General features: G+C 40.3%; 1 protein-coding gene across 5 annotated transcripts in view; it reads left to right on the top strand.

The window, feature by feature from the left end:
• Window positions 1-1,273: 1,273 nt before the first annotated feature.
• LOC121851512 (SH3 domain and tetratricopeptide repeat-containing protein 1-like) overlaps window positions 1,274-26,760 on the top strand; it is a 43,991-nt gene continuing 18,504 nt past the window's right edge. For 2 of the 5 annotated variants that reach the window (XR_006085904.1, XM_042345379.1), the window contains exons 1-13: window positions 6,908-7,181; window positions 13,054-13,164; window positions 13,367-13,456; window positions 15,122-15,196; window positions 15,874-16,001; window positions 17,045-17,150; window positions 17,406-17,549; window positions 18,754-18,952; window positions 21,086-21,159; window positions 22,092-22,287; window positions 22,732-22,865; window positions 23,300-23,341; window positions 24,288-25,985. Coding sequence is in view for 4 of the 5 variants with exons in the window: in XM_042345379.1 (XP_042201313.1) it covers window positions 6,917-7,181; window positions 13,054-13,164; window positions 13,367-13,456; window positions 15,122-15,196; window positions 15,874-16,001; window positions 17,045-17,150; window positions 17,406-17,549; window positions 18,754-18,952; window positions 21,086-21,159; window positions 22,092-22,287; window positions 22,732-22,865; window positions 23,300-23,341; window positions 24,288-25,985 (3,262 nt within the window). In the remaining variant the exon portion in view is untranslated. Of the gene's footprint in view, window positions 1,327-6,907; window positions 7,182-13,053; window positions 13,165-13,366; window positions 13,457-15,121; window positions 15,197-15,873; window positions 16,002-17,044; window positions 17,151-17,405; window positions 17,550-18,753; window positions 18,953-21,085; window positions 21,160-22,091; window positions 22,288-22,731; window positions 22,866-23,299; window positions 23,342-24,287; window positions 25,986-26,760 lie in introns of those variants that run through there. The other 3 variants (XM_042345382.1, XM_042345381.1, XM_042345380.1) reach the window with 3 other exon arrangements.

Raw genomic sequence — 26,760 nt, 5'->3', positions numbered from 1 at the left:
TTATTACCCCGGAAGGTGTTCCGCCAATTGACTAATGACTGGGTTCCTGTTAGGTAAACAGAAATGTGCGGAGTAAAGGAAACTTGGTCAAGGTTTTGCCCTGCATGCTGTTGACAGCCCAGCCCAGCTAGATGTATCCATGAAGAGATCCAGCTCAGCAATTTGTTTGAGGCTATGCGGCGACACCAGATTCAACAAGGACATGTCATTCAAATCACTGACACAAGAACTTTTTCCAAACTCAGTATTCAAGTGCTTTCCTGCCAGTTAGAGTGTACAAAACAGCTCCTTCCAGCAACAGGAAATGCTGACTAGGTTCCTGGGCATGAGATATCACTACTTAGACACAAAAACAAAACATTTTCTGCCACAATCGCTTTTCAAATGGCCAGGTTTCATGTGGTATTTAAAATCATATAAGGTTTAAAGCAATCTAGGAAAGTTATGAAACGTAAGCCTTGTCATGTTCTAAAATGGGCTGTACTCTGGTAATACCTTTACAGTTTAATAAGTTTTCAGGAAACATTCCTATATTAAGGAATGCAGGAAATTCATGTAAGCCATCTCTTATCAAGTAGAACTGCACCTTGTTTGGATAATGTGCATGTCTTTTGCAGGACTTTTTTAACAACATGATTTTTTCAACTTTAGGTTATGGCTTTTTTTTAAAAAAATTTACATTTTCTAAACAATTTTCAAACCTATGAATTGGAGGCCAATGGCTAGATGACTCTCTCTTTCCTTTCCCAAATAAGGAAACAAATGTATTTTAATATTCTGTGGCTATCTTTGCCAAAACAAATCCTGAAACTGAAGAAAAGTGCTACTGATTGATTTCTGCTCATTTACAAAATGAAATCTACCATTCTAACCCAGTTTGATCTACACATGACTCCAGTCCCACACTAAGTGACTGCCTCTTGATACCCTGTGTAATGGTTTAGCAAGTCACTCAGTCTGAGCAACCAGGGGCAGGCAACAAATGCTGACCATATTCTGAGCTGAGTGAGTTCCAAAAAGTACAGTAAACTCTGAATCATGTTGGGATGCTACATTGTGATAAGGAATTGTATTAAATGTAATTATTGTTATTACTACTACAATATGTTGTGCAGTAAATCTAATAAATAGTCCCAGTGAGTTCTATCTATGACAAGAATATAAAATAATGGTTTTAGACTTACTCCCATGATTTTGGATATAAGTGTTTATTTCTGTCAATAATCAACTTTGTCTTTGTTTTCAGGTTGCTTTGGTTAGTTAAATTGAACATGGTCAGAGGGTAAGAGCAACAAGATCAACATTCAACTCTGGGTGCCGAGAGAGGTAGGAACCAACTGTTTTTTTCCATGTCATTTCTGTAAGCATTGCAAACTTTAGCAGAAAATGTTGAGAGTTTTCTCTTCTGTTTAGTTTCTCCTGTAGAGGCCACCACTCATCAACATGAGAAGTTGGCAGTGTCCTCCCAGACCTCTGCACATTGCATGTTTAAGCCGGTACTACAAAGTGTAAGAAGTAGCAGAATTAACTTCTCCCACCCTTCTGTTGGTGATGCATCATTCTACAGGCACTGATATTGAATTTGGTGTAGTGTTTGATTAATTTGGTTTATTCATTCACAGGAGAGTGTCATCTATTACCTTCCATAAAGTTACTCAGCTACTGTCTTATAGTCTTACAGCAAGTGAGCGAGTTTTAAGACTGGATCATGCACCTTCACACAAATGTTATAAAATATTCATTTAAAGAGTTATCAGTGCATATGAACATAGGAACAGGAGTAGTCCATTTAGTCTGTCAAACTTATTCCACCATTTTATTAGCTCATGGCTGATCTGCAATTAAATACCATTTCTCTGCCCTTTCACCACATCCTTTGATATCCCTGCCACCAAACATTAATCTACCTCTTAAATATTTCAAAAATCGAGTTTATAATGGAAGAACACTGCAATAGAAATCTATTCCATTTGTGAAGACGGCCTTAGTCATTTGTGAGTAATGAGGTATTTTACATCTATAGAAAATGTGTAAATTTTCCAAAATATATGTGCATTGTCCATATAAATTCATAGAGAATACCAATGTGGAAGGCCAGTTCACCAGGAGAAATTCCCTTCTCTTTCAAATAAACAGAAAATGAGCAGATGATAAAATAGAGGTAAGGATTACATAATCATTTGTTAGGATATTAATTTTATTGTTATATGCAGAGGATAATACATTATGTGTGAAGAATGACAATTTGGCCTAAAAATCACATTAATGCAAGAGAGGTGTTGATCTTGTAAGCTATTTGAACTCATTGTTTCCATTTTAGTATCAAGTTTTCTCATTTTGTATCCTAGCCAAATAAATCCAATTCCTGGTCATTGTATTTATAACCTCACTTGGATGTCACTGAATTTGATAATAATTGTTGCAATATTCCATTTCAATTTAAATGCAGTCTTTCCAGGTTAAAAAAATTGGTACAGGCTAAAAAAAGGACCTAAAATCAGGAATTTCAAGCATTTTAGACCTTGTTGCTTAGATTTTATTATAATATTAATAATCCTTGCATTTGATGTAACAAGTTATCACATTGTTGTAACATCACAAAGCACTTCATGGGTTTTTACTGTATTTGTTTTTACTGTGTATTTGTAGTGAAATACAAATATTGTCCCACAAGCTATCACTTTATCCTAAGACGTTTCTTATAATTCGATTGTAGAGTTTGTGGGTAAAAAAATTATGCGATGAGTGTTGGTCAATAAAGCTATCGCTGTGGAGCTTGTTGGCACTTTCTGACATGATACAAATTAATCTCATTCTCTCATCTATTTTTTTTCTTTCCTATCTTGCTTATTTTTTTCCCCTTTGATCTGTGTCCTTTAACTGTTTTTTTCTCTTTTTTTTACACATTTCTACTTCTTCCCTCAATTAATCTCTTTCAGTTTGCTTTTTTGAAAACAAAAAAAAACATTCCCAGACTTTGCCTTTAGATCACCTTCCTCTGCAATTGAAAAAGCAGCTCTGGAAACTGTGGTATCCTGGGGTGATGGGCACAGCTCCCTCTCTCCAGCTAAAGGAAAGAGGATTCTTTTTGTTGACATAAAACAAACGCAGAACAAAAAATAATGTGCTTGACGACCTTGAATTTGTACCTTTTGTTTGAATTGGCAAATTCAATATCACAGAGTTCACCTCTCTGGAGTATAGTACATTTCACTAAACAAGGTCGGAATCAATTTGCACTGACAGCAGTATATTGCATGTAGCTTTAACTATACTTGTGACATTTAGATATAAAGATAAAATAACATCAAATGTTTTTAGATTCAGCTCAGATGGTGGTTGGGGTAGCACTCCTTCACAAGAGATAATAAAAGAAGTTTGGATGTAGAAAGTCCTTTGGTCCATTTGAGCTCACCCTTTCCAAAATAATAATCCTTGCATTCAATACCCATTTTACCTTCCTCTGTTTCAAGCATCCAACTGTTTCTTAAATTACTGTCCTGTTCCAGTCATTGATTTCCCTCTGAGTGAAGAAACATCTTCTGGTATCTGTCCTGAAATTGTCCTTTGCAACTCTTAACCGTGTCCTCTTGTTCTGCCATCTTGTGTTTCTCAAATAATTGTTCTGGTTTTACTTTCTCAATCACATTTAAAATTTTGTATACCTGTGTAAAGTCACCTGTGAAACGTACTCTTTCAAAAGGACTAAAGAGCCATAGCTTGTCTATTTGTTGCTTATTACTCATTTTTCTAACACTGGAGACTGTCCTCTCCCCTGCATCTAGGGTCTGGGTTAGACAACCCATATGTCGTGACAACCAGAAATGTATGCAGTACTCCAGGTGCGACCTGGCCAGACTATTGTACAGTTTGAACATGAAGTCTCAAGATCTGAACTCCTCATAGCTTAATGGTTAGAGCTCTTGCCTCACAAGCAAGAGGACTTGGGTTTGATTCCCAGACAGGATGAAATATTTGGGCAATTTTCCTTACTCCACATGCCTCTGTTCACTTAGCTATAAGTAGGAACCTGGTTGTTAGTTGATTGGCAGATTGTTTTTCTGGGAATAATAATCTCTTCAAAAAAATAATAATATGAAACAAATAATAATAATAATTTGGTCACTCAATCCATGACTGCCTGTACACAGTTGGCTGCCACATTTTGCCCACAAAATATACAGTCATATACTAAACTTTGCTATATATTCTGTGAAGCACTTTGAGACATCTTGAAGACATGAAAACACGCTATATCAAATGCAAGGATTATTATTACATAGCCCAGCATCCTGTGTGCCCTACTTATTGTTTGGTTAGGGAGGGAGAAACTGACTAGAGTCCTTACTTTTGGTGGCAATTCAGTAATCCCTCTCGAAACACATATTTCGAGGACAGAAATTGGCTCTGCATTATTGCACGGGCTTTGTTTTCATTGATTGACTTTTCCACCACTGTCAACAACAACAACTTGCACTTATATAGCAGGGTAGCATCTCAGAGTGCTTAACAGTGGCTGAGCCTGACTCTGAGTCAGGGTGGGGAGGGGGCAGGTGGCAGTAAGCATGGTTAAAGAAGAAGGTTTTCAGGCAGGACTTAAAATGAGTGCCATGAGGTTTTCAGGTGAGTGCGATGTCCTTAGAAGGCACACTGCTCTCACAAAGACATGGTTGAGACAGACAATTCACCCAGTGAAAAATGGCAATCCACATGCTTATTTTACCCTAATAATAATAATTCTTGCATTTGATACAGCGTCTTATCACGTCTTCTAGACGTCTCAAAGGGCTTCAGGGAATATACTGTAAAGTGAATTGACTGTAAAGTATATTTTGTGGGCGAAACACGGCAGCCAATTGCTCCACAAACAGTGTCCCACAAACAGTCGTGGATTGAGTGACCAAATAATGATTATTATCATTGTATTTTGCAGGAATTATAGCTCCTACTAGCTTTCGTTCCTCTCTGTTGTACCCTCTCAGGCACAATTTCCTCATTCCCTCAGTTCCCTTGCTGATTTATTTTATCTTCTCTTTTTCTGACTGGATCAGCTAACTTTATTTTGCTGCTGATTTTGTCCTCCCACTGTTTCACATCTCTTTGCCATTCGGTTGTATTGTTCCCCTCTTTGTTTCACTGTAGCTACGACCCTTTTGTTCTTTCTCTTGATCTGTTGTTCTGCAGTCAGCACCACTTTAGTTTTGTTCTTGCAGTTGGTGTGGGGTGGGTGTGTGCCTCGGTTAGGCTTTCAACAACAACAACAACTTGGATTTATATAGCGCTCTCCACGCTGGGCGGTGTCTCAGAGCGCTTCACAGTAACGGATCCCGGGACCGAGCCAGGAAGAGGGGGAGGGGGAGGAAGGTGACCAAAGGCAGTTACTCACCTGAACACGAAAGCTATGCGGGACTGTCTGAAAGGATCGCAGGCAGAGAGGCAGCTGACGATGCTTTCAGCGCAAATGTAGGGAATAAGATTTTTGATCCCAGAGAGAGAGAGAGAGAGAGCAGTGTTCATTTATCTGGAAGAATAGGCTTGATCTTGAGTAAGGAATTCTCTCCCCACATTAAAGAGATTCCACAAAACCAAACCCCCCCACCCCCACCCCCCCAAAAAAAAACCACCTTTGCACCTTCTGCATCTAACACAAAATCCAGATGTTCAATCCTTTATTTCTGCCACAGAATGAAACAACTTTTGGAATCCAACTCTAAAGCGTTAAATGATTTAATCCACATTCCTCTCTTCAGGTTTATTTTGGAAGAGCCTTTAAACATGTAAATGGGGAAGGTGTGTCTGACCCACAGAGGTGCTCTGAGGAGGAAATGTACAGCTCCAAAAAGTGTGGAGGGGAAAAGCGTTCAGATGGAAGTTGTGTCCCCGACCACTCCCCCCATCACTCCCCCCCCCCCACTCCCCCCATCACTCCCCCCATCACTCCCCCCCCCCACTCCCCCCATCACTCCCCCCCCCACTCCCCCCATCACTCCCCCCCCCACTCCCCCCATCACTCCCCCCCCCACTCCCCCATCACTCCCCCCCCACTCCCCCATCACTCCCCCCCCCCACTCCCCCCATCACTCCCCCCCCATCACTCCCCCCCCCCACTCCCCCCATCACTCCCCCCCCACTCCCCCCATCACTCCCCCCCCCACTCCCCCCATCACTCCCCCCATACTCCCCCCCCCCCCACTCCCCCCACTCCCCCCCCCACTCCCCCATCACTCCCCCCCCCACTCCCCCCATCACTCCCCCCCCCACTCCCCCCATCCACTCCCCCCCCACTCCCCCCCACTCCCCCCCACTCCCTGCGGAGCTGAGGTTGTTGGTGATTGATTAACCCTCTGGTGTTGGACTCGGGGAGAGCAGCCACTGGCGATGCTCCAAACAGCAGATTGTGTGGGTTTTTCCCGTAAGGTTTTACGTGTTTTAAAACTTTGCGTGTGTTTGTGGGTGAAACAACCCCTCCACCCCCCCTCCCCCCCCCCTCCCCCCCCACACCCCTCACCCCCACACCCCTCCCACCCCTCCCCCCCCCCTCCCCCCCACACCCCCAGCAGCAGCAGCAGTCAGGTCAGGGCAGAGTGGGCTCAGTTGAGTTCGCTTTGGCAGCATTTGTCCAGGAACAAGTGACAGAGACGAGAAGTTGCGCAAACACTTGTGGGAGAGGGAGGAAACTGCTCAGCGCTGAGCTGCGAGGGCCAGACTGGGCTGTGCTGGGCTGAGCTGTGTTGGGCTGTGCTGGGCTGTGCTGTGCTGAGCTGTGCTGGGCTGAGCTGAGTTGGGCTGTGCTGTGCTGAGCTGTGCCTGTGTTGGACTGGGGCTGTGCTGGGCTGAGCTGTGCTGGGCTGAGCTGAGCTGTGCTGAGCTGAGCTGTGAGAGCCGGGGGGGGGGGGGGGATCGAGTCCCCGGGCAGATGATGGAGAGTGGGGGTCAGGGCGATGCTCCTGGTGTGGGAGAGTTCCCCTTGTACACCATCGAGGAGGAGAGATCCAGCCTGATCTCTGTCAGCAGCGCCCGGGATCGCTGCTTGGAAAGCGCCCAGGAACAGGAGGAGGAGGAGGAGGAGGAGGAGGATGGATCAGGTCACTCCTTGCAAAGCAATTCCTCTGGTGAGGAGAAACTCCAGGAAAATGCAACCACAGGAGACAGCAACACATTCGTGGTGGCAGATTGCAATGGTAACACTCATGTTTTTTAATCCCCCCCCACGCACACATACACACACAAACCCTTGGAGTATTTATTTATTTGATTTCCTCCCTGTTTTGAAAGGGTAAACATACCTTTTGTGCAGTGGGAGTATTTTAAGTTTAATGATTTGTGGGAGCAAACCTGTGTGTTTCCAACGATAACTTTGTTTTACCACTTTAAAATGTAATCTTCTTGTTGTTGTTGTTGTTAAAGGTTATTCTTTGAACTGTTAAAATAACATGTTTGGTGGTGGTATAGATTTCCACCTGGGCCAGTGACCAGGCTGACCACGACATCATCAACAGCAAATTACACGAGTATAGCGCCCTTCACGTCGGAAAGACGTCCCGGGGAGCTGGACAGTCGTGGGATTTTCGGACCCGAGCTGGGAGTTGGGGTCAGGGCAGGGGGCGTAACACAAAACAAGTGTCATAGATGCAAACCAATGCGGAGAATGACTGCAGCACTCTCTGGAGTCCCGAAGTCTTGGCTCTTGGCAACCTGCGCCTAATACTTTCCGGAATTAGGTAAACAGGATGTGTCCCTCCGGGGAGAGAAAGCACATCCCGTTGCAACAATCCATCCCTGGAATTTCCGTGCGTGGGTGGGAGGCATGGAGTTCTCTGGTTTGGATAATCATGAATGTGGTAATGGGTTTCCGCATGTGTCAGACACCCAGCTGACCAAATACAAGTATGTACTAATTACCATGTGTTGTATATTTCTCCCCCTCCGCCAACACATGCTCAGCAATAGAATTATGGTTGGTCGTCAAGACTGTAATACGATTGTAATAGAACTTTATAGGATGAGATTATATCCCAAAACGTTGTGATCACTCCAGTTTTGTGTATTTGTATTTATCCTGTAAACATTCCTGTATATATGAACACACATGCTAAGGGTAGGAACTGTTTGGATATAAACATATTTTTATTGGGTGTGTATCAGGCAGACAGACATCTAAAGTGAAAGATAAGGTAAAGATCCACCTGTTATCACATCAAATGGACTCTGCTCTGGATTTGGAGTTAGAAAAACATGGTTGTGGAGTCTTGTAGCTTGGTGGTTAAAACACTTGCCTCACAAGTGACAGGCCCTGAGTTCAATTTCTGGACAGAGTGAATCGTCGGACAAGTTTCCTTACTCCACACACCTTTGTTTACCCAGCAGTAAGTCGGAACCCAGTTTTTAGTTGATTCGTGAATCACTTTTCCGGGGGTAATAATCCATTCAAAGCAAAAATAAATTTTAAAAAATTTGATCACTCAGTCCATGACTATTTGTGGGATGCTGCTGTGCGCAATTAGCTGCCGCGTTTCGCCCACAAAGTATACAGTCAATTCACTTTACAGTGCATTCTGCGATGCACTTTCAGTTGTCTCGAAGATGTGATAAGGCACAATATCAAATGCAAGGATTATTATTATTAAATCAGTCAATCGTTAAGAAGACGAGATCTCAAAGATCTAGTTAAAGCACTTTTATTCAGGCATCATTTACTCTGCATCCAGTTAGTTATGCCATACCTGACAATGGAGGCCCAAACTAGACAGTGTTTTATCTTGGATCAGCACAACAATTCACACAGAAACATTAACTCAGAAGATTCATGTTGAGAAGAAGAGCAGCAGAAAGCTTGTACTGGATGGAAGTGATGAAAGTGGACACCATCATTGTTCCAGTGGAGCAGTGCCAGGATTTCCAAGTCAGCATGGTAAGCTTGTTGGTTTTACTTGTAAAATCAGTACAAACTTTACGAATATATTATTTATACATGGCTTGCACATGTTTAACATGAATGATGCTTCAATTTAAAAAAAACTTTTGATGAAAAATGTAAACCTAACAAACTTTATGTATCACATACTTCACGTCACCATCCTTTTCTTCTTGCTTCTCATCTGTTTCATCTTTCTCAGCAGACGATGAAGATGTTCCCAGGAAAATGATTTGTCCCTGGTCCAGGGAATGTCTCCCCATTCGAGTCAATGGAGTCGCTGCCATGAATCACCTTTATTTACTGAAAGAGGCTTCTGTCTTCACCACCTGTTATTGAAGGACTGCCAACTCTTGCATGGTTTTGCATGGATGGGGGTGGGGGCAGTAGTGGGGGGTGGGGGGCAGAAAGCAGGGTGGTAAAATACACAGTGTTTTGGAGAAACCAATGGTAAACACATTAAAAAACAGTGTGACAATGAGGGAGGGTTGGGTAGAAATAATAACTGAAACACTAATTAAAACTCCACAAGGTCCCCGAGGGATATGGAAAACTGATAGGATTAGAATATGGCAATCATCAGTTTCAGTCTTTGCAAAATTGCTTTATGGAAATACCTTCACTGTCATTGCCCTTTCTCGATTTTGTTCATGCTGGTGATTGAAAAGCTGCACTTCTGGGTTGTCTGGTCAGACAGGAACAAATCTCTCAGGGCTAGGCTGGAGGTAGGAGGAGTAAAAGTAGCTTGGTATTTCTGACGTACTCCTTTGTTGTTTCAGAAACAGCTATACATAGAGAACAATTTATTACTCACAATGCAGGGCTATGAAGTTAATATTGTCTTCATCTGGAGCAGTTTCAAAGTTAGTTCACTGAATTAACTGTTTGCTTCTGGTTGCATAAGTGGCACAAGAAGTGACAGTGAAGGAAAAACAATGCTGAGACCACCAACAACAACATTTTAACAACAAATTATATTTGTATCGCGCCTTTCACATCAGCAGGACTTCCCAAGACATTGAAATTTTACATTAGAATAGCACCTTGAGAGGATGCCTTAAAGTATACTGGTAACTTGTTGTACAATTCTTTACAATTGGGGAAAGATTTGCATTAGGACTAATTGTTTCATGAAAGGAATTTCCAGGATAAGAATCTAACATATGTGAAGAATGCATTGTGGAATTTAATTAAAAACGTCTGACAGTGAGTTACGATCAATACTAAGAGTGAAACAGACATTTTATCTCATTGCAGTATCTCACTTTGCTTTTTTATGTTTGATAAATAATTAAAATTAAATATGGTCAAACCTGTTAAAGCAACTACCTCTATTCAGCAACCACCTGTTATCAACAACCACTCTGGAACAGTCCCAACTAATTTTCCATAATAAACCACCGCTATTCAGCATCCACCTGTTTAACGCAACCAGTGGCCGCTCTTTTTTTTGGCTCTGTCAGTGTACAGAGATTCTTTTCAGTGGCCAGTTCTAAGTCAATTTAAGTGTAATTTAACAGCAACAACTTGCATTCAAAACCTTCTACAGAACAATGCAAATGTAGTCGTCATCCTCTCCTCCTTCCCCTCACCTCGCTCCCCAGAAAGGTGGCTGGCAATTGGTCGGTCAGCCACGTGCGAGTGAGCATGTGTCTAATTGATGGAGGAGGACATTTCTGTTTGCAGTGTGTTTGGAGGCAACATGGCTTGAGCTCCGGGAGATGAGTCTCCTCTTATATTTAGTCTTGTTATATGAATAGTTTGGTTAATTGAATAATTTTCACTGTAAAATTGAGTATTCAATTAACAGAATTCACTGTATTAATATCCTAGAAACGCACAATATATTGCTTAGTTTTCTGGAATGCAATTTAATTGAGTATGACCTCCTTCCTGCCCTCCCTTTATTAACCCTGCCTCTCTCTGTTTACTCATTTGCCTGCTTCTTTAGGAACTGTTCAGTAAAGGGAAATGTGTTTTCATTAACTTAAAGTTTTAAAAGCCTCTGAAGCACATTACAGTTGTTAAACAAAAGTTAAAAAGCTTAGAAAAAGTACAAAAGTCATCCTGCAAATTCCTGTTAGAAGTCGTTTTGTGTTAGTAATGATGTCAGTCCGGATATGCTCTTGTCTCTGATAAGGATGTATTGCACAAATCTCTGCAATCTGCTGTCCTGGCTTCAACACTCTGGCTGAGAGATAGCAGAGGAGACAAAGATAATATTGAAAAGTGTTTATCGAAAATTATTTGCTCAAAATATCAAGTTTGTTTATAAATGTTTGAATATTTGGTAGTTTTAATTTTTTTAGCCCTTGCATTCAGGAACTTTGCTTTTTTAACAGTCAGCATAGCTCAACTATGCCAACTCCGTGCTTGTCGGCCTTCCCAACTCTTCTCTCCACAAGCTGCAGATTATCCAGAGCTTTGCAGCTCTTGTTCTCTCCCACATCAGGCTCCATGACCCCATCACCCCCACCCTCTCTGCCCCCACCCTTTGGAACTCCATCCCATATTCCCTTCGTCTCGCTCCTTCCCTTGCCTCCTTCAAGGCATATCTCAAGACCCTCCTTATCAACCATGCCTATACAAATATAATGTTGTATTGTACTGTATTGGATGCCTTTTCTTATGATATCCCATTGGAATGCATTCAAAACTCTAGAAGTGACAGAGCCATTGCACTATCCGATTCCACAAGCATATTTTTATTTTTACTTCATTTCTCTCTTTTTCGCTGCCTACTGAAAGAACTCCAAGCATCAGTGTTCAAAAGGGTTTAAAAATGAAGAATGTATTGTCTTGCTTTGGGACAGATACACTACAAGAAGATGAATCGTGTATTCAAATAATGATTAGAAGGACCTTTGAAAATCGACGGAAGTTGATTCTTTGAGACTTATTTCATACATATTCTAGTTAAAAGTGGCAAGTTAATAGAACCAGCCCAGTATAGTGAATTCAGATCTCTCAGGCTCAATAAAATTCAATGAAGATGAAAGTTTAATTTAAAAAAAGTACATGCTACAGACTTTTTGTGGTGATTGAAGAGAAGGTTGTAATAATTATAATAAATTCTTGCATTTAATATAGCATCTTATCACATTGTTGTAACGTCTCAAAACATTTCTTAGGATTTTATTATAAGTAAAAAAGGCTGTGCAGGTGAACCAACAATGCACACAGCAATGTCCCAGAAACAGCTATGAGGTGAATTATTAATTTTACTTGGGGCAAAGTAACAATGTCCCACGAGGTACAGCCTCCACATTTACATCAAACGATCGGAGTATTCAAATCTGAATTATCTGATCAATGCTAAAAATAAGATTCTGTTTTTTTAAATAAGCTGGGGTTTTAATTTCTCTCAGAACCTGATGTGTACAACAGACCATTAATAACTTTTCAGAACATTGTGTTATAGAGTTACAATAAAAAGAGAGATGTAAGGTTTGATAAATGTAGTCATGACTGCCTTTAGTAAACAGGAAGTTTAGTATTGAGGCAAAGCAACAGAGTGCATGGATCACATTTCAAGTCAGTCAACAGTTTCTGTCAGAACCAAGATAAGGGGCTCAAGCACTTAGGATACACAGGATGAATGTGTATCCTCTTCCCTGCTTCCAGCTACAGCTGAATATATTGTGAGATGGATGAGTTAAATGCAGATTTAAGTTGGCATTCTAACAGAGTGATCGGCAGATAAAACTGAAGGAAATGTGAGATTTAGAATTGTTTCCATTTTTGAAATGCCTGGAAGTTATGTGACTGAGAAATCTGCAGTCAGGAGCCAATCATTAGGCTGCCTGGAGTCAGGCATATTGACTGGAGCATCCGGTTTGGGATACTGGCAGTGAGATTGTGGATGAATACAGATGCATTAGGGATTGAAACTGCCAAGTACATTACATGTGGGACCCTTAGAGTCAACGTAGAGATGAGAGAGTTATCGTGTTAATCAGCTTGGCTTTTCACTAGAGGCTTTCCACTTTTCACTGAGGAGCCCCAGCAGTAAGTTCTTTAATTTAGTTTGAGGAATGTGTCTGCTGCAGCCTCCCTGTCCACTATTTAATTGTGAGTTACTGATAACTCAATCATTACATGTAACCATTCTGATGTTGTTTGCCAATTATTTTCTGCAGGTAAGGCAGCCTTCTGTTCTTCTGCAAGCTCCCCCATGCATTGGTCCAATTTAACCCAAAACTCTGTGGAGTCAGATGAGAATTCAGAACCTGAAGAGCGAGCAGTTCCAGGTAAACACATAGTGAAAAGCATTCTTTCAAGTAAGAGGTAATGTCGATCTGTAAGCTGATTGAAAACTCAAACCGATTAAAGAGTAGGGTTGTTGTACCAGAGAGAGAATCTCGCCTGGCTTGTAACACAGTGAATTTATTGTTTCCATGTTGTGAGGTAATTTGAATGACTGTACATTCTTTCTGTTTCAATACTTTCTAGTGCGGAGTCCGTCAGAAGAAAATGAAGTGTCTCTTTCTCTCCCTAAACAAATCTTACATGATTCATCAGGCATGGAGAATAGGGAATCAGGTAAGGGATAGGGAATTTCAGCACATCCTGAAAAGTGCCAAAATCTTATCCTTTTGTAAAGTAGCACTCAGGTGTGACAATGTTAATGATGTGAGAAAAATTGCACAGCCAATTCACTGTGCAAAAGCATTGAGTAAAAATCAGCTGGTCAGTAAAGTTACTAACCTTGATGGTCTCTGCTTCTTTTAATGAGATTTTCCTGTGTTTTTCCCACCAAATTTTCTTCTCCATTTTTCTCCCTCTCGTCCCCCTCTCCTAAAAGCATCTGACTCATTTATTCCTTTAGGTTCAGCTAATACATATCCTCATCCGCACCAAACGCTTCACACCCATCTCCCCAATCCTCACCAGGCTGCACTAGTTTACTGTCTCCAAACGCATCGACTTCAAGGTCCTCACCCTGACATACAAATGCGTTCATGACCTAGCACCTCCCTGACCTACTTATAACTCACTCCTCTGCCTGGCCCCTTTGCTCAGCTAATGCAGGCCTGCCCACATCCCTAATCCCCTCCATGCTACCATCAATAGTGAACCTTCAGCTACCATGTCGCTAATCTCTGGTACTCTGTAGTTCAATCCCTGCATCTGTCCCTCTCTTTATTTCTAAATTCCTTCTGAAAACATACCTCTTCCACTGCACCTAATGTCGCCTCCCTACCCCTTTTCCCTTGCTCGGCTTTCAACCCCGCCACTGCACTGAGCTATGAGACGTAATCCTATGTGAAAGATGCTTTAGAATTACAGATTATTGTTATTGTGCTGTGTGTACATTTCCACTGGTGAATACATTTCCTTCTGCTGCCTCACCCAAGTTGTCTTTATTCATGAGTTACAGTGACTGTCAGATGGCAATTAACCACAGAAAGACTTAACAGCCAAGTTCATTCATGTTCTCACTTGACGTTGACCCCTTTGAACCTCTAGCAAAGATCAGTAGATAATGATGAGGAGTGGGACCCAGGCTGATTTTCAGCTCTCTATCCTAAAGACAATGAAGCCAAGTTGAGGGTCCAACCCAAGGAGTCCTGTAGCTCAGTGGTTAAAGAACTTGCCTTGCAAGCGAGACACTTGGGTTCAATTCCAGGCAGGGCGAAACCTTGGGCAAGTTTCCTTACTCCACACGCCTAATCATAATCCCTCAAAAAAATAATAAATTGGTTACTTCAATGAACGACAGTTTGTGAGACACTGCTGTGCGCAATTGGCTGCCGCGTTTCGCCCACAAATATATGGTCAATTTACTTTATAGTCTATTCTGTGAAGCACTTTGAGACGTCGAAAAGATGTGAAAAGCGCTATTTCAAATGCAAGGATTATTATTATATTATAAGGTCAGCATACACTGATTCAAACTGCCAACTTTCTGATCCTGCATAAAATAGTCCTCCACTGGACCCTGAATTTATTTATGAGCCCATTTGATTTCTCTGTTTGTAAACAAGCAATGCTGATGTCAGTAACATTACCAGCCAATTTCACATGCTCCCCCTGTAGGTAAATTGTGGAGAGAATTGCTGGTCATTGTGGAAGGTGACAGTGAAGAAGAGTGTGAGGATGGGGTTAGTGCATAGCAAATCAAAAGTTGTAAATGGAGAGCAGGTAAAGAATAACACTGTAAAATGGTGCAAAGTAACATTCTCAAAGGTAAATTAATGCTTGCAGAGCTAGATCGTCCTGAGAAAGACTCACTCAACAGTTGTTCCACATTATCGCTGGTTGAAAGTGGAGTTCCGACAGGTAGGATTCTCTTGTCTTGCCACTGTTTGTGTTTAAAAACAATATTAGCTTTAATAAGATTTCTAGGTTATATTATGTGTCATGGATATGTGTTTGGGTTCATTATTAAAGAATGATTTGTTTTTTTTAAAGAAAACAAGGTTTTGTGCTCTTTAAATTTAATTTGAACTCTGAGCCACATGTTGGTGAGACAGGGGCTTAGATACACAATTCCCAGCATGTAAAGCTCCCATTGGGCCAATGAGAGAATCAGCACTTCCCCACAGTTAGAACAGGAGGGGAATCTGAGGGTAGGCCAACCCAGTTTGTTCTCTTTTGTGAGCCATTCATCAACTTGGGCAAATTAATAATAATAATAATCCTTGCATTTCATATTGCACCTTATCATGTCTTTGAAAAGTCTCAAAGCCCTTCATAGGATACACTGTAAAGTGTAATGATTGTGCATTTCGTGGGGAAAACAGCAGTGAATTGTGCACAGCATTGTCCCACAAATAGCAGGGAGTAGAAGCCTCGGCATGTCACAAAGGAGACCTAAAGGAGAGAAAGCAAATAAAAATTGTCATGCATTTTCAGGGTAAAATGTGACTAGTACTATAAATATAGACACATTTTAAAGATGTAATGTGGTAACTTATCCATTGAGAAAACATTTAATGCCATTGATTCATTCATAGCTATTTCCCTGAAATTGATCATAAAGAAACAAATCACTCGACTTCCCGATACTCAACTGCAGGAGACGCTCAGAGCAAAACTACGCATTCTGGAGAATGAGAGTGGAGAGGTTGCAGCCCTTCTCAGTGTAAGTCTGCTTGGCTTTTGTTCAAGATGCAGCACTTCCGCAGAATGCTTAAATGTGAAGCATTTTGAGTTATGTCTTTGGAGATGATAAACTGCTACAATTAAAGTACTGTATGCATGTTTTATTCTTTCTATCAATGCTTTGCATCATTGTTACATCCAATATTCTGAAAGTAGAAGCCCAGTCAATTAACTCCAATTTCTGTGAATGTAACATTGTATTTAATGAGAAAGAAGGTGCAGTAATGGTCAGCTGATGAACTGACGATGGGGGAATTAAGTAGAAAGAGGAAACGAACAAACCAGTTTTGGGACAAGTTTCATGTCCTGACCTAGATAACTGTAGCATTCTTTGCAAATGTACTAGAAGACGTGGAGGGCGCTATATAAATCCAAGTTGTTGTTGTACTTTATTATTGAGTACATCTAATATTTTTTTCATTACAAGCTGTTCAATTTGGATGCTTTGACATTTGTAAATAGTTTTCATTGGAAATATCAACAATTGTTGTGCACGTGAGCAGGTAAATTGCTCCAGTACTGATCCACCCATATCCTCTACTTTATTCCCTTGCAGTCAGCTCATCAATGAAAGAATTACCCCATCCCATGGTGCAAAACACTAATAAATGAACACAAACACTCCCTAAATTGTACCACCGATCTTACGTAGCATAAGAAAGGTACTGTGCAGAAATTTGACTCTTGTATGTTGCATAGTGAGAGTTGCTTGGGAATTAGAAACCACACACCAGTGATCCATCCTCATTAATGATGCAATGCTCTGGATGACAATAGAAGTTTAACACCATGGTAATGACATCCTAAATTCACTATTTGATTACCTGATTTGATTACATTGATTATTTACTGACACAAATGGAATGTGTTGCCACTGGGCAGAAATGTGTAAACAAGGAAGACTTGAGGACAGTGAGGAAACTTCTGTGTGAAATTTGATGAGCCTAAGATTATCAGACTGTGTTCCCGGAACCATAAATTAGCCTGTTGTAGTGATCAAGTCAAAATGCTACCTTGTTTCAGGAGCTTTCGGCCAGGCTGCTGTCAATTCACAGTGATCAAGACTTGATTTTGGTCACTTTTAAAACATTTGAAGAAATCTGGAAGTTTTCAACATATTACTCGCTAGGTAAACCATTTCCTTTTTTTCCAAACGTTGTCTTTTGGCACCTTGTCACTGAATTTCAATGATCTATAATATCACGATTTTATAGACATTTTAAGTTGATGTTAGACGTATAGTTTTTTCTCTGTTGTGGCAATGATTTGGAGTTGCTACATTCAGCCATGGTGTAAAAAAAAATGTCACTTCATAGACAGATTGATGCTCATCATCTTACAATATATTGAACCTGTATATCCCTCCTTCTCTTCCTGTGGGCAGGCTTTGTTGGCCATTGCTTAGAGAACCTGTTGTTGGACCAATTGTTCTGGCTGAACAACCTGGATGATGAAGACGTCAGGATTGAGGTCCAGACAAATGGAGAATCCTTGGAAATAATGTGGAAAGGCCTCCTCCTACAGGACGGTGAGAATGTAAACATTCCAATGTCGCAAACAAAACAAGAACTGGAATTCCGAATTTAAATAAAAAGATTACTTAACATAAATAATTAAACATTGAAACATTCAAAGGAAGATGCTCTCAATAGAGTTTAGTAATTTATTAGAACTATATTGCTGTGCTAATATTTATTTTTAGCTATAGTTGAATGATACAAGATCCACCTGTATGGTGAGCAATATGTGTGCCATTTGCTTAGGTACCCCTAAATTGTCGGATTAGGGTGCGGGCTTTCATGTTGTAACAGACTTTGGAACCAGGAATGTAGAGGATCGCTAGTGTAGGGTAACCCACACAAACCATGAAATCACTCCATAGGGGCCTGTCATTACCCCTGAGAGGGGTCGGAGCCTGGACTGTACAAAAATTGTAAGCCGCGACCAGAACTCCAAGCCAGTCTCTTGAAGGAAAGCCTCTGGTTCTGCAAGGCCAGGAAGAACAAATGAAGCCTGCAGCTTAGTCACATTGCCAGGCTGAGATGGTGTAGAGATGGCATAAGACTGTTGAGTGGCATAAGACTTTAAGAAACTGATAGACTACAGAGATGGGAATACCTGAGCAGGGTGGAAAGTGAGTGAGGTGAAATATAGATGGCAATGCAAATGTGAATTTGAAACCTGGCATGATTTTAATTCATTGTGTGCAGACATGTTGAGTTTTATCGATTTTTAGCTAATTCATTACGGGGTGCACTCTTCACATGTGCAGTATTTCATAGGTGACAGATGTGTGCGTGTGTGTGTGGTGGGTGGATTGGGGGAGGAAGGAGGTTCATAGGAATAGATGAGTAGCTCCATTGTCTGATTTGTACAAATACATTACTGTAGGCTGTTTGTAGTGAGGCAGACTGTTTGTAGTGAAGTCTGTGATCTGGACCATCTTGCAGTGCTACTTGCGTAACAAGCTGCAGAACTGTTTTGGGGGAAATAAAAATAAATTGAGTAAATTGAATGATAGATTTCTATAATAATAGGGCATGAATGTATAAATGTTACACAGCTTGGAAAAAAGCTAACAAATAGTTCTACATTTCTTCAGATATTAACCCATAACTTTAATTTAATTTATATCTTGTAACTGTTTGTGTCTAACCATTGTCCAGATTTTATTTGTAAATCTCTTGATGCAACCCAAATATTGATTATGTTTCACTATGTTTTTCCTTAAGGTTTGTTCTTTGCAAGGTGTCCATTAAATCTTCAGAAATGTGAAGAAGTTGACCTGGAACTCAAACCAAATGATTTTGTTGTTGTTGCGGATGCTAAACCCAGTTCTAAATGGGCAGGACATTCTTTGTTCAGTGGCAAAAAGGGTTTGCTACCAAAATCTTGCTTCCAAAGTCTGGAGCTTCTCATTCCTTTCCACCAGTAGGTAGCAATATTTTTCACCCACCGTTTTAAATTGGAATGAATTTAAGTAACCAAAGTAATAGGGATGAGTGTGAGATATATAGTTTTAGAGATGGTGAGTGGTTTACAAAGTCCCTTAGCGTATTGGTTAGAGACTCGCCTCACAAGTGAGAGGACCCAGGTTCGATTCCCAGGTAAGGCGAAACCTTAGCAAGTTTCCTTACTCCATATGCCTGTTTACCAAGCAGTAAATAAGAACCTGTTTGTTAATCAATTGGTGTAAAAATCCCTTAAAACAAATAAATAGCTAGATAGCTGGATGGATGGAGAAATGGATAAAGAGAGATAGAGAGAGGGAGATAATATAGATATAGATAGATGGATGGGTGGGTACATGAGTGTATGGATAAATAATTTGGCCACTCAAATAATGACTGTTGTGAGAGATTGTAGTGGATAATTGGCTGCCACGTTTCATCTGCAAAATGAACAGTCGGTTCACTTTAAAATATATTCTGTGAAGCGCTTTGAGATGTCTCAACAACTTGATAAGGCGCTGTATCAAATGCAAGGATTGTTATTATGTTTTTGCTAAACAAATCTAAAAGCCAAAAGTTTTGATTCAGCTTCCTTGATCATCATGGGGTAATGTCTTCACCTAACCGATTGGACAGCCCAACATCAGACATGTATTCATCCTCACTTGGCCTGAGAGCTCAATCGCTCTTGAACCTTCCAAATTGTAAATTCCATCCCACTTATCGGATATCTTGTAGGACACATCAATATAATAGTCCCTGAATCACAAATATGATTATGCTAAAATATTTTGTAATATTCATCCATTCCCAATTCTTCTCTATTGAACTCTGCCTCCTTTCCTCCATTATCAACATTCCCTCCAATCCCAGTACTGTAATGTAACTGCACCCATCCCTGTATCCTAAATACTGTTACCAAGAAGATAGTCACGCAATTATTTTTAGAAGGACGTCGGATCCACAGGATCCACTTCTTTTTACAGTCATTCAGAATTTCTTTTGTTTGTAATGCAATATCGACCTTCGCATTTGAACCTGACCCTGGAATGCTTGTTGTTGACATTGAGCATCAACAGTGGAAATGTGGAAACTCCAGATAACTCAACCCTGTGGCTTAACTCATCAATAGCACTTAAGTCATCAATATCCTGCACGCTCTCCGTGCAAAATATTAATAAAGGATTTCTCTTTACTTGACACTCTGCTTAACACGTAACGCGTTGCATTCTAGAAATGATTGTAAATACTTACAATGCAAAATTGATCGGATAACTTGTCCTATAAGATGGTATCTTGCATTGAAGAGGCCACCAATCCTAACCTGTGAAGGGTTGGGCGCGCATGCTCAAATGCATTGCAGAGGCCACTGCTCTACTAGAGGGCCGGATCATCCTGCCCTGTATCCTACTCTATCCTGTGACAGCATATGGTGGGAGGCCACAGCTCAGCCCTCCATAGACCAGAGGCCTCCGAGATGCATCTGAGCACAGGTCACAGGCACTCGGTGGAGGTTGGGCGCATATGCTTAGATATGGTGTCAACGGATACTGGCTGAGCGAGCGAGAGAGAACGGCACTGTGGGGCCTGGGAGCATAGGTTTTATCAAATAAACTTATACTTAACTTCAACAAGTTTTAACAAATACACTGACAGTCCTGGGGGTGAGGCTGCTCCATCACACTGACAGCTGCTCGCTCTGTATGGGCGCAGTGCTTGTTGGCGTATACATGCTCACAGCGCCCCCTGTGGGGCAACTATGCCTAACTTGCCACATCTGATAACTCATCACTGAGCAATTTTGCCTTAGAGTGACGAGTTATCTGGTATTTACTGTATTTCCTTCTTTAGTGAACACAAACAATCTATAAATTAAGGCACGTACAACATGGGAATATTTTGCAAGTTGCCATTAACATTCGGAAATAATAATGATAATCCTTGCATTTAATATAACACCTTTCACTTCCTAAGGAGGTCTCAAACATGTTTCACAGAATTTATTGTAAAGGGCAGTGACTGTGAACAATTCCCTTTCAGAATTCATATGGTTATATCTCATTATATTTTATGAAGTAATGCATTTGACAAAATTATACTTGATGTTTTCTAGGTGGTTTTTCAAAATGTTTACTGAAGATCTTGGCATACACAATGATCTGTCTTCAGAATTTTCTTACCCACTTGGTAAGATCCTTACATTTTTACACATAAAAATGTTGTTTAGAACAAGCATTCATTTTAATGTGTTATTTTTTGTGCAAATTAAATTGAGTGAAATTCCACCTGGGTCGAGATTCACTCTATTTTAACATTTCAGAGAATCCAGAATTTGGCAAATTGAATTAAGTCTTAACCAAATGTCTCTTGTTCTTAATAGAACTCACAGCAAACCAGCATTAAAATTTAGACTTTATTTAAGAATAGTTTAATATGTGGATACTCCAAAATGCTAAAAATAAAATAGAGTAAATCTCGGCACAGGTAGAATTTGAACCCCGTTATTTGCTAAATCTAGCCTATGCATTCTTCCTCAATTACAATGGAATATCCCATTTAGACTCCAGTGTTGAAGTGCACCAGTTACTGTACATTTAATAATGTAACTATTATGCAACTGTATTGAAGATGCATCAGAGACGCTCACAGGGAACTACTGTGTAGAACTAACAAGAACAACAAGTTGCATTTATGTAGTGCCTTTCTTGCAGGGTAGCGTCTCAAAACACTTAGATGAAAGCCTTAAACAATCTATCTCCATCAAACGAATCATTTAGAAAGAGAAGAAATGGAAGAGGCTCTGCGGCAGTCTGATTTTAAGCGCTCCAAGATGCTACCCACATGAAAGGCGCTATGTAAATACAAGTTGTTGATCTCATTGATGTAATGGATTAGGCCCATTCTCACAGTACTCCTCAAATACGAAAATGATAGAAGCGTGCAAATATAAGGCTTACTTCAAAGTTCCCAGGCACTATTTGAAAGAGCTATACTGTACTTGGGGTTCTTAGATGTTTGCTGCATAAGAATATTATCAGTAACATTCCATTAACACAATAGCTGCTAACCTCTGGAAAAGCTACATGTAATTTGAAATATGTTTTAATTGTTTTCTATAGGTAAGGGCTCCTGCATCGCAATGGTTGATTATGAAGGTGCTGGGCTTGAGGAGTTGAGTTTCCAAATAGGACACAAGATTGAGATCATTGGGTTGCTTATCGCCTGCATGCAGTGGTTTCTGGGCAAAAATGAAACAAGTGGAAAAATTGGATTTGTGAAAACAAATCACGTGAGACCCAAAGACTTTACTCCACTGTAAGTATTTACAGATCTTAATTTTGGGAAGTTGCAGTGGCTCACAATATTTTATTTAAAATATTTGATGGATTTAAGATAAGAAATCAGAATTCACTAAGAAAATTGGAAGACAAGATCTAAAATAACTTAAAGCTTCAGAGATATTGTTGTTGGAGTTCTGCTCGCACCTGCTTCTGCTCGAGTTGGAGAAATCACAGAGCTGGAGATAGTGGGAGGGTGTGCTAGGGTATGAAAGAATTTAAAGGTGATCCTATCGAAGGTACCGATATCTGTGTATGTGGATATAGGAGTGAGTGAGTGCTAGTAAGATTGATATGATTTAATAAGATATGTGTCCCAATTTGAATAAATGTATGACAGTGCTGCCAGTTCTGCAGTTCATTAAGATTTAAACCAGCTTCAGACAGACAGTGTTACCAAAGATTTACCATCTTTTCGTAGGACAAATGATCTGTTGTTCATTGATGAAGCAGAAAGCTCCTTTTTCACCGAGCAAGAAAAGTTCAACGAAGAAGATTCCATGAAGTTGCTAAAGCAACTGACACGGACAGACATCAGTAATGTATATCAAATGGGTGAGTCAACCTGCAACAATGTGACTAGTCTTACATTACAGTACTGTATTTGGTTCTTGAAGGGTCAGAAAAATACCACTGAAGCTACTGATCGCTGCGGGCAGGTTGTTTGTTAAATAACAACATTTATATTGTGCCCTTCACGCAGGGTAAAGTAAAGATTGTCCGTAACCAATGTTTTACCCTTTGCTGTAAAATTACAGAAAAGTCACAAATTTGCTTTGAAAGTTATTTAAGTCTCTTCTACAAATTATTGTATGGAAAGTGGCTGCTGTGTTCACAGTCACAATAACTTTACAGTAAATCCTGTGAAACAATTTTGGCCATTTCAATGACTTGATGAGACGCTACATCAAATGCAAGGACTATTGTTATTAAATGAAGTAAATATATTTCACTGGCTATTCTAATTTTTGTTTCATTTCTGAATCCAGACAAATTAGGGCCATTGAACCCACAGTACGAGGATGGAAAAGGTAATAAAATAACAATCTGCATAATATAATTCAGCTCTTAACTTAAAATGTCTTTGTCAGCCTGGCTCAGTTGCTAGCACTCTTGCCTTTGGGTCAGAAGGTTTTGGGTTCAAGTCCCACGATCGGAGCTCATAATCTAGACTGACATTCTAATGAGTCCTGATGTTGCAGTGTTTCATTCTGCTGTGTGCAAATCGGCTGGCTGGCTGTAGAATAGTCAAAAAAACTACCAACAAAAACAATGAGAGTTATTTTGTTGATCTCCTCCTACCATAGAACTCACAGCAGCAGGTTTGCTCCTCAAAGGTGCGAATCCCATAGCTGGTCTTGGTCTCAGTGACACCGATTGGGTAGTTGGTATTCCACAAACCAGCACTGAGACACTATGCTCCACCATTCAAAATACCAGAGGCAATGTTGACATTCTCAGGCCCAAACCACAGTTATTGGGAGGGAAGGAGCCTCCGATTGTGGTGACTCAGGACCACTTCACAGAACACTGACGTAACTCAGCTTATAATAAAATTCCCATGTTAACTAGATCCCACTGTAAAAATAAATTGTCGACAAAGAATAACCACATGACTGAAGTACCAATGGGGTCCCAGTGCCTATTGAACCCTGCCCCAACAAGAAAGCAACAACAACAACTTGCATTTATATAGCGCCTTTCATGCCGGACGGCGTCTCGGAGTACTTAACACTGGCAGAGACCAATGCCGAGCCAGGGGGAGGGAAAAGGCACCACATCATCAGAGAAAGGGAGGAGGAAAAGGAAAGAAAATAAAGGAAAAAATTTTTTTATTAAATTTTCCACAGTTTGACACAAAGCATTACTGGGTATTCCATAGAATTTAATGGAATTAAAGATTTAGTGGCACCGCTTCTTAGATCTAATGATGCACATGTCCACTTGCTGTAAATAACTATTATTTTTGCACAACAGAGCAACACATTCCAAGTGTTAAAGAAATGGATTTGATGAAAGCTCAGCTCAAAGGACCTATAAACAGCTCAGAAGGTACACAGTGCAGCATATCAAACAATAGGAGCCAGGCTACTAGAAAGGGCTCTTTCGTTGCTGACAACGATTCAACACTGGTGTCTGAGGAAGCAGAAGAACAGTGTTTCTGTATCAACCACACAGAGGGCTTGGACAACCCTGAAACCTTTTACCCTTTGTTGCTTTTTTTGAACAGCAAGGGATACAGCAAACACTTTAAAAAACTTTACGACTCCTGCTTTTCTTTTCTGAAGTCCACTTTTCATGGCTACAGTGACGAGGAGGAAGTGGTACATTACCTTGAGGTAGCGAGAGAGGCAGCAAGAAAGCAACGAATGCAGTGGGCCCAAACACGTGTCTGTCTTCTGTTGGGCCGAATGTGCGCCAAGAAGCACAAATTCTCACAGGCCAGAGTGTATTTTGAAGAGGCAATAAGTTTGCTGAAAGGGGAATTTGCAGATCTGTTTCTATCAATTGCTGTGTACACGAACCTTGTCGCCACGTACCTCAAGCAGAATAACAAAGAAAAATGCACCTCTGTTTTTGAGAAGATAGCAGCCTTGCTACTGGGAATTCCAGATTATATCTGTAGCACAGATATGGAGTCTGAAATCCTTAAATATGTTTTAAGGCATGCCGTATTGAACAAAAATCAGATTGTTGAAGCCAGGGCATGTTTTCTTCTAACTAAGCTTTACATACATCTTAAACAGTATGAAGATGCATTGCCTTTCATTGAACGACTGCAGTTTTTGAAAAATAGTTTCATGGTAGGAAACACCACTTCTTTGGACTTTCACTTTTCCCTTGGATCATTGTACAGTCAAAAATGTTTGCCAAACCTTGCTCTGAGCTGTGCAAAGCTTTCATGCTCACAGCACGGTAGGACGTTAGTGGATTGTTTGAAAAGCACAAACTTTGTTATGATAGATGCCTCAAAGCTGTGTGGATCAGGGGGAGCCATTCATGTGATTCCAACACAGGTAGCAACTTACCTTAAACGGGCACTTACCTTAGCAAGCAGACCTGAACAGGACAATATTTGTCGAACTATTTACCTCAGTTTGTCAGAAATCTACAAACACCACAAAGTCTACAGCAAAGCAGTTCTTTACATGACAGAAGCCATTAACACAGAAGCCTCTGTTGGTACTGAGGAAGTGATTGACGCACAAATTTCCCTTGCATGTTTGCACATTCTGAATAGTCAGCCCTCTAAGGCTATTGTCCTTTTGAACATGTTGTTGGAGTACGTTCGGGATAGTCCTGTACAGCGGGGGGTTGTTTACAATATGCTCGCTATAGCTAAGAGAAGAGTGAACAACGTCAAGGAAGCTGCTGAGAACTACCGTCAAGCTTTGTCTATCTCTGTGGAGACAGGCCTGAAATTTAACCAAGCCATTGCCCAGGCCAATTTTGGATTCCTTTGTCTCTGGTCAAAGGCCTACAGTCTGTCTGAACAATTGATATTAAAGTCAATTCATCTTTTCTCTGAACTACCAAACGTTACCTCTGATGAGAATTTTATTCACGTTCTGATTGTGCTGGGACAATATTATATTGATCAGCAATTAAAAGACAAAGGGATATTTTATTATGAATGGGCACTTCTGATTGCATTGAAAGGGAATCTTATTGAAAGTAAGTACCATATTGACTTTTTTAAAGAAAAATTGATATCCACATATAGTGTATTTTGATTTATTCTAGAAGCCTCTGCAGGTCATTTGCTCACTTTGGCAATCAGTCAAGTTGGGAGAGGGCTTGGCAAAAGTTTACACACTACAGGGGTTTATTATGCCAACAGTAAATTCATTCTGTTGTGAAATCCTGAACAAATGCATCGTTATAGTAATGCAGGTTATTTGGAATTGAGCTATAATACCAAGGTCTTAAATAATCAGGTAACAGGAGAAAAAAAAGGAGTCTCATGAAAAAAAAAGATTCTTTTTACTGAAGGTTCAATCCTGTATCTTAAACATCCAGACACACAGCACAAAATACTGTAAATCTCCTGACTTGGAAACAAGTAAAAACATGTTTGTTGTTATAATATTAAGTTATACTGCTGTGATAATATAAAATACGGAGATATGGTATATTTAGTCAGTTAATGAAAGATTGTTTTTCTTTATAAGTTATCTGAATTCTTATCACAATGTAGCAATGAAAATTAAATGACCTGTCAGGGAGACTGATTACAAGCTCACATCAAGGTTTGAATGATCCATTGTAAATCATTAGGATTTGTATTGCGCTCGTAGTTGTACCAAGTCAGAGGAACATTATACTGTAATTAGAAAAAGAATAAAAAGCGCTTTTTGTCATTGACAATACAGTAAAACCAAAATGTCACTGCAGTAACTCAACAACAATAACAATTTACATTTATATACCGCATTTCACTTTGGAGGAT

The sequence above is a fragment of the Callorhinchus milii genome, unplaced genomic scaffold, assembly GCF_018977255.1.
Source record: "Callorhinchus milii isolate IMCB2004 unplaced genomic scaffold, IMCB_Cmil_1.0 Scaffold44, whole genome shotgun sequence".
NCBI classification, from domain to species: domain Eukaryota; kingdom Metazoa; phylum Chordata; class Chondrichthyes; order Chimaeriformes; family Callorhinchidae; genus Callorhinchus; species Callorhinchus milii.
This window is presented reverse-complemented; position numbering and strand designations above follow the sequence as displayed.